This window comes from Schistocerca nitens, chromosome 9 (genome assembly GCF_023898315.1).
Source record: "Schistocerca nitens isolate TAMUIC-IGC-003100 chromosome 9, iqSchNite1.1, whole genome shotgun sequence".
NCBI lineage: Eukaryota > Metazoa > Arthropoda > Insecta > Orthoptera > Acrididae > Schistocerca > Schistocerca nitens.
The window spans coordinates 81,043,117-81,060,610 of record NC_064622.1 but is presented as its reverse complement, the minus strand read 5'-3'; the positions used below and the strand labels follow the sequence as shown (position 1 = coordinate 81,060,610).

General features: G+C 43.8%; 1 protein-coding gene across 1 annotated transcript in view; it reads left to right on the top strand.

Moving 5' to 3' along the window:
- Positions 1–16,779, top strand: part of LOC126204019 (uncharacterized) — a 118,352-nt gene extending 101,573 nt beyond the window's left edge. The window contains exons 6-8 of the mRNA XM_049938448.1: positions 3,385–3,435; positions 6,493–6,604; positions 16,684–16,779. Coding sequence (XP_049794405.1) covers positions 3,385–3,435; positions 6,493–6,604; positions 16,684–16,717 — 197 coding nt within the window. The 3' untranslated portion in view covers positions 16,718–16,779. The remainder of the gene's footprint in view (positions 1–3,384; positions 3,436–6,492; positions 6,605–16,683) is intronic.
- Positions 16,780–17,494: the final 715 nt, after the last annotated feature.

Here is a 17,494-nt window from a genome sequence, read left to right as displayed (position 1 = left end):
CCAGTATGGTGGCCAGCCTGGATGTGCTTTTTAGGCGGTTTTCCACATCCCACTAGGTAAATACCGGGCTGATCCTCACGTTCCGCTTCAGTTACAAGACTCACAGACATTTGAAACGAGTTCGCACTATTTTATGGCTTACACTAGACGCAGACAGCTTGGGTACACTACGTATGTCCGGGGGGGGGGGGGGGGGTTCGGGGTGGCGGCAGGAAGGACATCAGGCCACCCTCTGCAGCTAACATTGCCAAATCCGTAATAACACAACTGACCCATCTTTGAAGTGGGACAAGGCCCAAAGAATGAAGGAAAACGTGCGCTCCAAGCAGACAACTGCCGTAATGTTATTTTTGGGGGAAAACCAGAAATTCTCCAGACAGTCATAGGCTCTTGCAGAATGTCTGCGGTGAGAAAAAGGATAATGAATCGTTGGGCGAGGCATCTGTCATCGCCACAAGGTCTCGCAAATCTGTCCGGTCTCTCTTGTGCCAGTTGTTCGCCCACAGCTGTGACTCCTGCAGTTCTGGAATGTGCGTCACCCTCACTCGAGGTGATCGACGGATCACAGTCAGACACCCCACTGCACAACTGGATGTCTCTATTGGTATTGCTAACACATTCCTCCACCATTTGGGGTACTCAAAGCTGCATGCCCGCAGGGTTCCTCGCCGCCTAACAGAAGACCACAAACAGCAACGGAGGGCCATGTGTGCGGAAATGCTTGCGAGTTAAGGGGCTGATCGTGACTGTTTCTTTTTTTATCAAACATTGTCACAGGCGATGGCAAATGGGAAACAAACATGCAATCCATGCAATGGCACCACACCACCTCTTCTCTGAAGAAAACCCTCAAACCCGCACCCTCAGCCGGTGAAGTCATGGCGACGGTGTTTTGGGACTCTGGAGGGCCTCCTTTATGGTGCCGTAAGAACTTGGCTCCAAAGTCGACCGGTAGAAGGGTACCATGCGGACATGTAGGTTCTCCCAGTAAGGTTGAGTAAGACCGTCGCATTCAACGGAGATTATGTTGAAAAGTTGGGTTTTGTAGCCAAAAGAGTGGGGAATAATGAGGCATATTGGACTCCTGAATAACGCCAATAGACCTTAAGAAAAAAATGTTTGCTTTACATACTGAACGCCCCTTGTTAACCCATCAAGTCTATGCATGGCTTCTAATCTGCATTGTACGCAATATTGGATCACTTAACCACAAAGATGTAGCCGTCGGCAGCTCAAGTACAATGCAGAAGCCTCTTTCTCCATCTCCACTGGAATCGCCGTCCTCTGGCAGACAACAATCACTCCACTGGGTTGTTTGTGTTCACACAGCGGTCCCGGGCGGGACGACCGTTACAGCGTGCAGTAGACAGCTCCTTGACGTGCGAGTTGCAACAAGGCTCCCCGTTCTTGGGCATGCACCAACTGCCGTGCACGCCGTCCGTCGCTTCTCCACCTCGACTCCAGCGGCGCACTGTCTCGATTCCGGAACAGCATTATACCAAACATAAGTCTCTGCCCACGGAAAAGACATACATGCCATTCGACACTGAACAATTATATGTAAAACTGCATTTTATTTTATAGCTTCGTGGCTGTTTTAGAAATAGTGTCGAAGTAGAGTACTTTGTAAATTAATTATCTCGTTCAGTGATGATTTACACACAACAAAAAAAGTTTTGCTTCACCCTGGTTCCCAGAATTCCTTAAGATAGACGTTGACTGTAGATATTGTATCACAGACACAGTCCCTTAGACTGTTCAAAGATGTCACTTAACGCACCCACAGATGTAAAAACCATGCATGAGAAGCGCCTATTACACGGAGGGACTCCGGCAGCCGATCAGTTCCAGTCAGTCCACCTGGAAGGAGGTACACGGCTCGTGTTGTGTTTAGTTCAACCATGCCTAGACGGTCAATACCGCGGATTGATCGCGTCCGCGTTGTTAGTTTGTGCCAGGCGTCTCGGAGTGAACCAAAGCGTTGTTGTTCAGACATGAAGGAGATAGAGACAGAAACTGTGGGTGACATGCCTCGCTCAGGCCGCCCAAGGGCTACCCACGGATTATGGCTCGGAGGAACCCTGACAGCAACGCCACCATGTTAAATAATGCTTTTCGTGCAGCCACAGCACGTCGTGTTACGGATCAAAATGTGCGCAATAGGCTGCAAGATGCCCAAATTCACTCCTGACGTCCATGGCGAGGACCATCATTGCAACCACGACACCATCAGCGTGGAACAGATGAGTCCAACAACATGCCGATTGGACCGCTCAGGATTGGCATCACGTACTCTTCACCGATGACTGTCGCATGTGCCTTCACACAGACAATCGTCGGAGACGTATTTAGAGGCAACCCGGTAAGGCTGAACGCCTTGGATACCCTGTCCAGCGAGTGAAGCAAGGTGGAGGTTCACTGCTGTTTTCGGGTGGCATTATGTGCGGCCGACGTACACCCCTGGTGGTCATGGAAGGCTCCATAACGACTGTAAGATACGTGAATTCTATCCTCCGACCGATAGTGCAACCATATCGGCACCTTATTGGCGAGGCTTCGTCTTGAAAGACGACAAATCGCACCTCCATCGTGCACATCTTGTGAATGGCTCCCTTCAGGATAACATCGATCGACTAGAGTGGCCAGCATGTTTTCCAGACATGAATCCTGTGGAACATGCCATCGTGGCCGTTGTCACCGAAGTTAAAATCCTCTGGGTTATTAGGCCGCGTCGTGTTTCTTCTAAAATGATCAACGTTTCGAACCCTCTGCTGGGATCTTCCTCAGGATCTTCTCGTGTCCACTTCTGCTAGAACTCGTCTCTGACAGTGTTCTAGCAGTAGTGGACAACAGCGATGCCTGTGATAGATTGGAAAAGGGCTGTTTATAGACGACGTGACCCACGAACCACTCTGAGGGATTTATGCCGAAACACCGTTGAGGAGTGGGACAATCTTGACCAACAGTGCCTTGATGAAGTTGTGGATAGCACGCTACGGCGAATACAGGCATGCATTAGTGCAGGAGGAAGTGCTTCTGTGTATTAGAGGTAGCGGTGTGTACAGCAATCTCTGAAGGTCTCGATGTATGGTGGTAGAACATGCAATGTGAGGTTTTCATAAGCAAAGAAAATGGCGGAAATGATGTTTATGCTGTTTTCTATTCCAGTTTTATGTACAGGTTCCGTAACTCTTGGAACCGAGGTGATGGAAAACTTTTTTAGGTTTTTGTGTATTCTGTTTTGTTAAGGATGAGCAGTGTACCATAATGTGAAGTAATTGTATCTGTCCTAAAGCAATTTTGTGTAGAAAGCTTACCAACTACAGACAGGGACCGATGTTACAATAAAATTCATGTGTCTGTAATGACTTGGGCATGTTACAGGGGCGAGACCGCCGAAGCCGGCCCAGAAGAAACCGCCGCCGACCGATGATGGTAATTATGCATTTACCAAAATAATCTTGCACTTATGCGTGAACTCAATTTATTCGATGCTACTCACTTCCATTTTTCTTTACATCTACTCATTCGAATTTCTTGACGCTGTTGCCCATATTAAGTTCGTCAGTTTGTGGTACAACTCGACCTAGTGTGCTCGCTATTTCCACTTCATTTGTTTTCGTTTCTCCTTCTCATTCCACTTGATGCTCTTGACTCGACTGCAAAACGATGACTTGATTTCACCTTGACGAGATATTTGCGCCTGCACGTATCAGCTGGTATCCCGTATCACTAGGAAGCTGCAGAGGCCTTCTGCGGTAGCAAGAATCCCTCTGATGCTCCGTTGAGTTGCAGAGTGAACATGCAAGCGGCTGATTTTCGCATAGAGTAACCGCATTAGTCTGACTGTAGGAAAAACCGTCGCTTGACTGAGGTTTATTAAATTTTGAGAAAGTGTTATTCATCCACGGAAAAAGGGACTTGCAAAGCCCATAAAACTGATTCTTGCTTACTGTTCGTCATTATGGGACAATTAACAGGTAGAATTAATAGAAAAGATAGAGACGATCCAAAGACGACCGTCGTGTTTCGTTATGCATTCGTCTTAGTAAGCGATAAACAGTCAACAAACATAGCGGCAGTCGCTACAGAAGCGTTGTGTACAACAGAGATGTTGACTTTCAGAAAAGCGCACGATCCGTGAAAAGTCGGGCAACTCATTGTTCCCTCCCAATACGTCTCGTGAAACGGTCACGGTGGGAAAAATCAGGAAAATTAGCCCGTATGTTGAGGTTTCACGACAAACGTTTTTCCCACACACCATTCGTGATTGGAACAGGGATAGTGCCAGAAGTACCCTTCGCCACGCACTGTACGGTGCAATTTGCGGAGTATGGATCTATGTAGGTCCAGCGAAGTGTAGGCGATCTGTCAAAGAAATCGCATAGAAGACGCTGTTGAGGCCTTTTCAATCATGACAACAGACATCTGCTGATGTGGTAGTTGAAGGCACCTTCTGAATTAAAGAATGCTCTGCTAAGATCTTAACTGGTTGGTGTTGCCGATACGAAGGTTATCAGTGATGCTCCGTGATCTTAAAATGCGAATATTATGAACGAAGGCGGCGTTGTCTGATGATATCTTATTGGGTAAATTTAAATAACTGGTGTTCAAGGAAACCTGCTGGGTCTGTAGCACAAGGTGCGCCTGAAACGTTAGGTGAATGGTTTCAGAAAATAAACAAAAGTTACGTACAAAAATCTGTATTGCCCTTCAAAGTAATCAACGTTAGCTACAACACACTTATGACACCCCGGATGTAAAGTTTTTGGAACCGTTCCAGGCACCGTGGCCATGCGCAGCGTCTGCGAAGCAGGGAAATAAAAATAAGTCTGCAGGCGCCAAATCTGGAGACTGAGGAGGCTCAACAGCCATCTGGCGTTGGAACAGAGCGTTGAGGACACAGACATCGTGGATTCCGAACAATGCTTGACAACGGAGCTTCGAGTGATTCCAAAAGAAGAGTTTCCTGACAAGTTCTAACGGTTTTACAACCAATTTCAAAATTGTCTTGTAGCTTTGCTCTGACGTCCAGTAAAAGTATTTTGATTGTAACTCTTGTTTCCTTTATTCTCTGAGACTATTCCCCGAACTTTTCAAAGGCACCTTGCATATATTCGAAGAGATCATGAGAATAAAAGATATTGCGTGAAGTTCTATTGCGTACCCCGATACACTCTTTATAGTTATTCTCAGTTCATTGTTAGATCACTTCAGTAATGGAAGAGATAGAAAGATTTTCAATATTCATACGAAGCACCTTCCGTCCGGCACTCCTGAGTTGCTTACGGAACATACACACAAATTATATGGACATCAGAAGTATTATATTTCATGCAGTTGAGAGTCAGTCTACTTACCATGAACAAGAATGGCTTTAGAATGTTGTTTGTTCTCTTCTTCAGTTCATGATCTGAATTTTTAACAACTGCGGTTATAAAATTGTAAAGAAAGCATCTCTGGAGTTCGAGGCTTGTCATTAACTTGTGTTACTATACGAAATGACTCAACTGGCTCTATGATAGAACACCGAGAAACACCGCAACTTACAGTACTGTTAAGCGACACTGCAAAGGATCTTTCTTCTTGCTACCGGTACCGATTAAATACGACACGAATCAGTTAGATCATAACCTATAATTCGGCAATATTCAAGACATTTATTAGTACAGAGACGAGAAACTTTGCTGTATTTCTTTTCTTTATCATAACTGTACAGTTACATTTGTGATTTTTACTCCAGTTATTTATGTCCTCAGGAAATGAATTTCCACTTTCATTAGAAAAAGCACTCAGTTTATTTGTTAATGTACACGGAAGACGTAACCGCATCGTCAATAGGAGGGCTTGCTGGAAAGCTAACTATGAAAGCAAACATACATGTTTCTGGATTCTGATAATGAACAGTGAACAAAAAGTTAGGTATTGTAAATGCGCTCTGCCGACGATCTGTAGATCCTAGTCCAGGTAATGAAAATCTCTAAAATAAATATTGTTGACATGCAAAGGCAATTCACAACCAAATAATTAAAATAGGTTACCTGATCTTATTTTTTGTTTTGGAAAATCTTACAATGGCACTAAAAACAAATGTCCACATTTCTATGTTATAGCAACGTACAGCTGAGTTTATGAATTCATGTGTGTGTGTGTGTGTGTGTGTGTGTGTGTGTGCGTCTGCATATGTTTATATTTCAGTTAATAATTTTAAACATAAATGCAACATAATTATAAACTACTAAGAAAAATTATTACAATGTAGAAAATATAGCCTTTTTATTACATCACGTGACTGGTTCCAAATCATAAGAACGTACGAGAAACATGTTGCAAGAAGCATGAAAATAACCAACAATAGTCTAATTTCATACCATCTTCATGGGCAGAAATCCCTGTATAGTTACGTGCTCCATCTTCAAGATAGTACTTTGTAAGAAACATATTATTCTCGTATACATACATACATAGATGGCTGATTGCATTCGCTTGCAGGGAAATGCTGTATACCCAACCAAACATACAAGGAGGACTGTAACGTGTGTTTATGTGCAGCGGATGGGATAGGAGCAACCTGTACTCTACGCGCCTGCGTTGGAGATAATTGGTAAATACTTTTACTAACCCATTTCGTAATAAATTCACAAAAATACTGCAACGAAGGCACACCTTACGCGATGTTATAGTTTGCTTACTATTAAGTTCACACTGTGGCTTTTAACTGACAGTAACACTATTCACAGCTGAAAACTGATGTTTTCCCAGAGGTACTAGTCTCTATCCTACACGGACTTCAAAATAAGCAAGCTTGAATACTTCCGAAAAGCACCTAATTTGGTACCACATTGATAACACACCGACCTTTATTAACAGAAATACGATAACGTGGCTTAGCAAACAAAATTTGTGACTGTATTCAGAATTTTTTGATAGGGAGGAGAACCACGAAGTCTTGGATGGAGAGACATCGACAGATGTAGAAATGATTTCAGGTATGCCCCAGGGAAGTTTATTGGGACACTTGATCTTGATGTTATTTATTAATGACTTGACAGACAATACTGATACTACCCTGGCAATTTTGGCGGATCATAGAGTAATATGTAATAAAGTCTGCATGTAAAAACGTCTGAACAGAGCTGCACAAAAATCCAGCAAAGTCCTGCTAGAATTTCGAAGTGGTGCAAAGATGGGCTACTTCCGTTTAATGTACAGAATGGTAAAACTGTACCCTTGAGAACACAAAGGACGGTAGTTTCTTACTAGTAACAGGTCAGTGAGGCAAAAGTGGACTCAGTTAACTCATGTAAATAGCTGGATGCTATAATTTGTGTGGATTTGGAATGGAATTATTACATAGGGTCAGTCGTAGGTGAAGAGGGTTACAGACTTTGGTTCATCAGCTGTACAACGTAAACATACAGTTAATGTACAGAGTAGACTGTTTTCAGAGCACTCATGCAACCGATCCTAGCAAGTGTGTGGGAACCAGGATGAACGTGGGATGTTGACTACGTACAGAGAAGGGCAGCACGACCTGTGAGAGAGTGTCTCTGAAATACCGAAAGGCCTGAATTGGCAGACGTTTGAAGATAGATGAAAATTATCCTACGATACCCTGCTTACTAAGTTTCAAGAGTCAACATAACGGAGAAACCTAGAAACATGTTTCAGTCATGTATGTATCGCTCCCATAAGTACTGCCGTTTACAAGCCGCGTCACTTCAAAAAAGCTCTCTGGTTTTCGATAGCTATCTCCGAAATCATCATGAGGAGTCAAAAGCACTGACTACCGGGGCTGGCAATTTTTTCCTTTAGTGTTATTTCATCCTCCCTCCCCCCCCCCCCCCACCACATGGGAGGGAATTGGGCTGTCAGCGGTACAGTCAACCTGCTCTTCAGCGAAGTGACAAGATAATCTACAGGAGATGAGAGAATAATAACCAGGAAGGTGAGACGTGTACACTGAATTTAAGACTTTTTAAATGTGAAAATAAAGTGGAAATTTTCATGTATGACCTTCTACCTGTCTGTTAAAAAACAGTTGTAGTAAAAGTTAAATAATTAGGAATAGTATAAGATGACATTTAAAAGGATCTAAAAAAATCTTTAAAAGCCTTGACGCAAAACACTGACGTTAAAAAGAAGAACTTCACAGGCACTAAAGCTATAAGGATCTGCTGTAGGTTAGGTGGTCTGCTACTGAAGGGCAACGGTTGGTAGAACGAAAATGGTATGTGAATAGGTGAGTGGAGGGGATGTATTGAGAGAGTGACTGTTAGGATACAAGAAGGGTTGGAGTGAAGAGTTATAGTGAGGTTAAAATTTGATGAGGAGAAGGTGTTACGGAAAGAAGGGTGGAAGGAAAAAATGGGGGTAGGGCAAATGTGAGGGAGGGACGGTGAGGAAGCCCAGGCGAAGTGGAACGGTTGGGGTGAGTTTAATGCTGGTGGAAGGAGTACAGAGTTCATGACCTGGGAGGGCGAGGCGGTTGAAGTCCTTTGGGAAAGTATGTGGAGCGTGTGGGGTTAGTGGGACGTGATGGTAGAGGCAGCGTACTACGGTTGGATAGAACAGCGGGAACAAAGGATTATTGGAGTCGAGTTTGCGAATGATGTAGGTTGTTCGGAGGTTTTCAATATGAGTTAGGAGAGGGAGAAATTTGATAAGTAGGTAAAGGATCCAGGTGGAGAAAATTAGACGCGCGGGGAAGGCGTGGTGTTCAGCGATCTAGAGAGACTTGCAAAACAGGGTCAGCGCTGGTACAGTTTCCCACGTATAGAGGTGCGACAGCAGCCTTTGGAACCTTCCAGACGATTAGTCCAGTGAAACATGCTTCAAAACTGCTGACCAGGACAAAACACAGAAAAACAGAAAAAAATATAGAGTGATTAATAGACGAATAACACTTTAGTTCGCGGAAGGGGAAAGGTTAAAAAAAATGGTTCAAATGGCTCTGAGCACTATGTGACTTAACTTCTGAGGTCATCAGTCCCCTAGAACTTAGAACTACTTAAACCTAAATAACCTAAGGACATCACACACATCCATTTCCGAGGCAGGATTCGAACCTGCGACTGTAGCGGTCGCGTAGTTCCAGACTGAAGCGCCTAGAACCGCTCGGCCCCTCCGGCCGCCCAAGTGGTAAGGTACCAGGGAAACAATTCAGAGACGGGTCTTGGTAACGGAATATAAATTGAAGATGGATTAGGATGTGCCCCTAGAGAAAGCTTTCATTAATTTAAAGTGGAACAATATGTACACAATCCTTGGACTATAGGAGTCAAAATCAAGAGAGAGAGACGAATAATCTACAGCATCTACAAAACCCAGGTGAGAGATATAAATGTGAAAGGCTAGCAAAGACGTGTTAGCATGGGTGTCAGAGAGGATTGCAGCTGTAAACATAGGCTTCTGCGGCCGTTGACACAGTCAATAAAATTCTTCTGAGTTTGAGGCCGCATTGTCGACTATAAAATTCCGACATTTCGGCGACTGTTGCAAGGCGCCTTCCTCGGGGTGTATTGCTAACAGTACTCCCTGAGTAAGGTGCCTTGCTACAGTTGCCGAAACATCAGAATTTTATAGCCGACAATGCGGCCTCAAACCCAGAAGAATTTCATTGGGAACTGCAGCTATTCAACATGGATGTCGAAGATGTAGTTGAGAAAGCTTGATAAAATTCCTAAAGGGGAATAAATGTTCAAGATGAACGGATATCAGTGCTAAGGTTTGTTTCTGACCATGACGGAGGCGGAGTGAGTGAGTCAGCTACCGTCACTTTTCTGCTGGTGCTCATATGGTGTGTAAACGTAGCCCCACACATGATAATGCATGCCGCTTCGCAGACTTGAGTGCTGAAGCCCTGTAACAACTATATGCTTGTTGGTCGTTGAAAAAACTAATGTTACACACGCGGAGAATCGAGTGCGTTTTGTGTTAGTAGGCCAATCAGGAAAGAAATATTACACCATTGACACAGAAGCGCAGTGGATTCCTACAATTGCACACGAAGAAGATAGCATTTCCCCAATGACACTCGCGACTATCACCAAAGCAGAAAACGGCAGAACGACCTAGACAATATCGTGAATGTAACTTATCCGACACATTTCCATTAGCACTATCCTACTGGCATTGGTTTTTGTACATTTCGAAACCCACTGATGATTTTAGCTACTGTACACTTTAGTACCGAGCACTTACAGAGGACAGGTACTAATCGTGACCCAGCGTTCATCAGAGATGTATTCACTATCATCAAGAAGAAACAGCCACGAAGTGCTAGCGCGTCGGAGACTAACTTGAAAGCTGTGGTAAGTAGCGGAGTTGCGTACCCAACTGTAACCCCGATGGTGGGCGGTACATCATCTTCTGGCATTCATCGACGACGCTGGAGCTGCCCTCTGTGTAATAGATGATAAAATAACGCAGCTGTATGGCCGCTACCCTGGAGTTTGCAAGAACCACCCACTAGTACGAAACCGCCAGAAATGTCCTAGTGTAGCGACTGAGTCCGTAGATGATGGTGTAAGGAGCATACAGAGTAACTGTCCATGCTTTCCCATTAAGCAAGTCTGTCCGTGAACTGACTCAGTGAGCCGCCGCGTGGGAATTCTTCCTACCTGTTATTTGGAGACGCTCTCGAAGTCTTACGTCCTCCTGCAGAGCAGTAGCAGCGCCGTCGGACTCTGAAAGTGCAGTACTATTGTCTATGTTTTGCGTAATGAACCGGGAAGAAGCTTTTTGTGCAAACTAACTTTTACGTGGGACGCCACTATGGTGCGTTTATTTAAAACACATCGTAAAATGAGCTTGTTTACGCTGATTATAAGCTAACTATTGTCTACCGCATGACTAGTTCGGGCAACGGCAGTGGATACACCGGTTCCCGTGAGATCACCGAAGTTAAGCGCTGTCGCGCGACTGCTACGGTCGCAGGTTCGAATCCTGCCTCGGGCATGGATGTGTGTGATGTCCTTAGGTTAGTTAGGTTTAAGTAGTTCTAAGTTCTAGGGGATTGATGACCACAGATGTTAAGTCCCATAGTGCTCAGAGCCATTTGAACCATTTTTAAGCGCTGTCGGGCGTGGCCGACACTTGGATTGGAGTCCATCCAGCCGCCATGCGCTGTTGCCATGTTTCTGGATGCACTCAGCCTCGTGATTCCAATTGAGGAGCTATTCGACCGAATAGTAGCGGCTCCGGTCAAAGAAAACCACCATAACGACCGGGAGAGCGGTGTGCTTACCACACGCCCCTCCTAACCGCATCCTGAACTTAGGATGACACGGCGGTCGGATGGTCCCGGTGGGCCACTAGTGGCCTGAAGACGGAGTGCATGACTAGTTCGAAAGGCATCCTATCAACGACTGCTGACTATGGCTCACAGTCTGTAACTTGAGCATACAATCGGTATAGTTCGTAAAAGATCGTACATCTTCGGTTACGCCAAAGTTATTCATTTATTTATTAATATCGACGTTTCCTGGTATTGTAAAATTGCTGGAAGACAGTATTTATGACCGTAGACTCCTCCTGATGTTTGAGGGGGAAAAGGCAACTTTTGTTAGCAGATATTTGTTAATAAGAGTTACGTGATTCACTCCAGAATAAATATACCTTCCCTACGTATCTCTTTGCTGATGTCATGAGCATTTCCTGCATCGGCACACCATCTCACTGGCTCTGAAAGCACCAGCTGGCCAACCGCCTCTGCTAACCAGTGCGGGGTGCTTCCGCTCGCTCCTTACTCCGTAGGCACTGCAGAGCACTGATACATTTTTTTTTTTTTTTTTTTTTGGTCATCAGTCATCAGCTTACCGACTGGTTTGATGCGGCCCGCCACGAATTCCTTTCCTGTGCTAACCTCTTCATCTCAGAGTAGCACTTGCAACCTACGTCCTCAATTATTTGCTTGACGTATTCCCGTCTCTGTCTTCCTCTACAGTTTTTGCCCTCTACAGCTCCCTCTAGTACCATCGAAGTCATTCCCTAATGTCTTAGCAGATGTCCTATCATCCTGTCCCTTCTCCTTATCAGTGTTTTCCACATATTCCTTTCCTCTCCGATTCTGCTTAGAACCTCCTCATTCCTTACCTTATCAGTCCACCTTATTTTCAACATTCGTCTATAGCACCACATCTCAAATGCTTCGATTCTCTTCTGTTCCGGTTTTCCCACAGTCCATGTTTCACTACCATACAATGCTGAACTCCAGACGTACATCCTCAGAAATTTCTTCCTCAAATTAAGGCCGGTATTTGATATTAGTAGACTTCTCTTGGCCAGAAATGCCTTTTTTGCCATAGCGAGTCTGCTTTTGATGTCCTCCTTGCTCCGTCCGTCATTGGTTATTTTGCTGCCTAGGTAGCAGAATTCCTTAACTTCATTGACTTCGTGACCATCAATCCCGATGTTAAGTTTCTCGCTGTTCTCATTTCTACTACTTCTCATTACCTTCGTCTTTCTCCGATTTACTCTCAAACCATACTGTGTACTCATTAGACTGTTCATTCCGTTCAGCAGATCATTTAATTCTTCTTCACTTTCACTCAGGATAGCAATGTCATCAGCGAATCATATCATTGATATCCTTTCACCTTGTATTTTAATTCTATTCCTGAACCTTTCTTTTATTTCCATCATTGCTTCCTCGATGTACAGATTGAAGAGTAGGGGCGAAAGGCTACAGCCTTGTCTTACACCCTTCTTAATACGAGCACTTCGTTCTTGATCGTCCACTCTTATTATTCCCTCTTGGTTGTTGTACATATTGTATATGACCCGTCTCTCCCTATAGCTTACCCCTACTTTTTTCAGAATCTCGAACAGCTTGCACCATTTTATATTGTCGAACGCTTTTTCCAGGTCGACAAATCCTATGAAAGTGTCTTGATTTTTCTTTAGCCTTGCTTCCATTATTAGCCGTAACGTCAGAATTGCCTCTCTCGTTCCTTTACTTTTCCTAAAGCCAAACTGATCGTCACCTAGCGCATTCTCAATTTTCTTTTCCATTCTTCTGTATATTATTCTTGTAAGCAGCTTCGATGCATGAGCTGTTAAGCTGATTGTACGATAATTCTCGCACTTGTCAGCTCTTGCCATCTTCGGAATTGTGTGGATGATGCTTTTCCGAAAGTCAGATGGCACGTCGCCAGACTCATATATTCTACACACCAACGTGAATAGCCGTTCCCCCAACGATTTTAGAAATTCTGATGAAATGTTATCTATCCCTTCTGCCTTATTTGACCGTAAGTCCTCCAAAGCTCTTTTAAATTCCGATTCTAATACTGGATCCCCTATCTCTTCTAAATCGACTCCTGTTTCTTCTTCTATCACATCAGACAAATCTTCACCCTCATAGAGGCTTTCAATGTATTCTTTCCACCTATCTGCTCTCTCCTCTGCATTTAACAGTGGAATTCCCGTTGCACTCTTAAAGTTACCACCGTTGCTTTTAATGTCACCAAAGGTTGTTTTGACTTTCCTGTATGCTGAGGCTATCCTTCCGACAATCATATTTTTTTCGATGTCTTCGCATTTTTCCTGCAGCCATTTCTTCTTAGCTTCCCTGCACTTCCTATTTATTTCATTCCTCAGCGACTTGTATTTCTGTATTCCTGATTTTCCCGGAACATGTTTGTACTTCCTCCTTTCATCAATCAACTGAAGTATTTCTTCTGTTACCCATGGTTTCTTCGCAGCTACCTTCTTTGTACCTATGTTTTCCTTCCCAACTTCTGTGATGGCCCTTTTTAGAGGTGTCCATTCCTCTTCAACTGTACTGCCTACTACGCTATTACTTATTGCTGTATCTATAGCGTTAGAGAACTTCAAACGTATCTCGTCATTCCTTAGTACTTCCGTATCCCACTTCTTTGCGTGTTGATTCTTCCTCACTAATGGCTTGAACTTGAGCCTACTCTTCATCACTACTATATTGTGATCTGAGTCTATATCTGCTCCTGGGTACGCCTTACAGTCCAGTAGCTGATTGCAGAATCTCTGTCTGACCATGATGTAATCTAATTGAAATCTTCTCTTATCTCCCGGCCTTTTCCAAGTATACCTCTTCCTCTTGTGATTCTTGAACAGGGTATTCGCTATTACTAGCTGAAACTTGTTACAGAACTCAATTAGTCTTTCTCCTCTTTCATTCCTTGTCCCAAGCCCATATTCTCCTGTAACCTTTTCTTCTACTCCTTCCCCTACAACTACATTCCAGTCGCCCATGACTATTAGATTTTCGTCCCCCTTTACATACTGCATTACCCTTTCAATATCCTTATACACTTTCTCTATCTGTTCATCTTCAGCTTGCGACGTCGGCATGTATACCTGAAATATCGATGTCGGTGTTGGTCTGCTGTCGATTCTGATTAGAACAACCCGGTCACTGAACTGTTCACAGTAACACACCCTCTGCCCTACCTTCCTATTCATAACGAATCCTACACCTGTTATACCATTTTCTGCTGCTGTTGATATTACCCGATACTCATCTGACCAGAAATCCTTGTCTTCCTTCCACTTCACTTCACTGACCCCTACTATATCTAGATTGAGCCTTTGCATTTACCTTTTCAGATTTTCTAGTTTCCCTACTACGTTCAAGCTTCTGACATTCCACGCCCCGACTCGTAGAACGTTATCCTTTCGTTGATTATTCAATCTTTTTCTCATGGTAACCTCCCCCTTGGCAGTCCCCTCCCGGAGATCCGAATGGGGGACTATTCCGGAATCTTTTGCCAATGGAGAGATCATCATGACACTTCTTCAATTACAGGCCACATGTCCTGTGGATACACGTTACGTGTCTTTAATGCGGTGGTTTCCATTGCCTTCTGCATCCTCATGTCGTTGATCATTGCTGATTCTTCCGCCTTTAGGGGCAATTTCCCACCCCTAGGACAAGAGAGTGCCCTGAACCTCTATCCGCTCCTCCGTCCTCTTTGACAAGGCCGTTGGCAGAATGAGGCTGACTTCTTATGCCGCCAATGCTGATTATTTATCAAAATTTAGGCAGTGGCGGGGATCGAACCCGGGACCGAAGCCGTTTTGATTATGAGTCAAAGACGCTACCCCTACCCCTAGACCACGGAAATAGCTTACAATCTCTTAAAAGCACAGACCTCGGAATATAGTTAACTGCCAACCACGTCATTCCTCTATCTATTACTTCATTCTTGCATCTAGCCATTCCTCCTATTCTAGAACCTTCAAGAGGTTCATTGTTGCACACTGCCATTTTTCCCATTCTCCAACTCTTATTAATTCATTGATGTCACTCCTCCAATTCTCCAGCCCTTGTAAGTTCACTGATGGACCTTGCCATTCCTCCCACTCTCCAACACCTAGAAGAGCGCTTTATAAATACAAGAAACGCTGCACTCTATTTCTCGTTTTTTTACCCACTCCGGTGAACGGACGGTCCCGTTCTTGCAGTGACGGAGTGCCGTTGCAGGGAACCTGGGCCGTAAACTAAGGATTCAGCGTCAAAGCGCAAATATTCGAGACGCATCGAGGCACGGGGCCCGAACTGCAGCCGTTGCCTCCATGTTGCGTCAGCCAGACCCCTCGTCACCTACAACTGGCCAGCGGGACGTATAATGGAGTTGGCTACATTGGATCTCAGTGCTTCAGTTCATACTGACTAGTTTTGTAATTCAAGCTCACAGTTTCACGTAAAATGAGTTACTTACACTTCTGGTGCTACAGAAGAATGCTGAAGGTTAGATGGGTAGATAACTAATGAGGAGGTATTGAATAGAATTGGGGAGAAGAGGAGCTTGTGGCACAACTTGACTAGAAGAAGGGATCGGTTTGTAGGACATGTTCTGAGACATCGAGGGATCACCAATTTAGTATTGGAGGGCAGCGTTGAGGGTAAAAATCGTAGAGGGAGACCAAGAGATGAATACACTAAGCAGATTCAGAAGGATGTAGGCTGCAGTAGGTAGGATGAAGAAGCTTGCACAGGATAGAGTAGCATGGAGAACTGCATCAAACCAGTCTCAGGACTGAAGACCACAACAACAACACAACACAAAATTATTCAGTAAAGATTTTCTCCTGCTTTATCAGTTACCAAAATAACCATTTGTTATCAGGTGAGTTACACAATAGTGATCATTAAGGCTAAATGAGGCGGAACGGTATGTGGAATGGAGTGGCGATTTCAGCCCAGTGTCACAAAATGTTCATATGTTTGTGAATTCATAAGCGACCAAACTACTGAGGACATCGGTCCCTATACTTACACACTACTTAACCTACCTTAAACTAACGTTTGCTGAGAACAACACACACCCATGCCCGAGGGAGGACTCGAACCTCCGGCGGGAGGGGCCGCGCAGTCCGTGACGTAGCGCCTCTAACTGCACGGCCATTCCGCGTAGGTCAGGGCCACACTATAAGCTCCTTTCCCGAAGGAGGAGCAGGTTACTGGGACACCTGTTACAGCATTAACTTGCTATTGCAAGATGATAGGAGGGACCTTTAGCGGGGCAGACAACAACTAGACATGCAGAACACATTGTGATGGACGTTTTATGTAGTAGTTACGTTGGGATGAAAATATTAGCACAACACGGGTAAAGATGGAGGATAGGAGGAAATCGGTATAAAAATTTATGACATGAAAAAACAATTGCGTAACTGACGGACTTGTTTTCCTTGCAGGGAAAGTCGCCGGAAACAGCCCGATGGTGAATAACTCCTGCACATCGTGACACCTTCGTTGGGTGCTGCAACGCAGTCTTTCACCTGTTTACGTGGCTCTTCTAAAGGATTAACATCTAATGAATATTCTACTTCCTCTCAAACTTGTATCTTGAATATACAGTTCTTATGTTACGATTTTTAAATAATAAAGCATTCGCATCTATTGTCGTGTACTTACTTAAAGACATCCTGTGATAAACTTCTCAAAAAAAAAAAAAAAAAAAAAAAAAAAAAAAAAAAAAACAAAAAAAAAAAAAACAAAAACAAAAAAAGGCACGTAACATGAATAAGATGTACTCTCCTACAAGCAATCAGTTAGAACATTGGCTATGCAAACATCTGTAAAGTCTTTAACTCAAGTCTGCCACTTAACCTTTATGCTTCGTTGTGGATGAAATTCTCCAATTTACGATGATTTGACACAGCAAGGGTTACTTAAGAGCGTTTCTAGAAAGCACTCACCGATTTATTGTGGTTATTGTATTTTTCGCTTGGAAACTATAAAATGTAATGCATTTCAGAATATAAAGTTAGTCATATCCAGATTTATGAATATATAGGGTGAATCATTTCAATCTGTAGCGGGGTATACCTCGGGATAGAGATGAGGCACAGGAAAATGTTTCAGATAAAAGTTGTAAGTGATAAAGAGCGTTAAGCATTGCTGCTAATGGCCGTGAGCTTGAAAGTGATTTTCACGATGATTTGGAGTTTAAAGTGATTTTCTAAAATGAAAACGGTAATATTTAAGATTTGAAATGATACACTA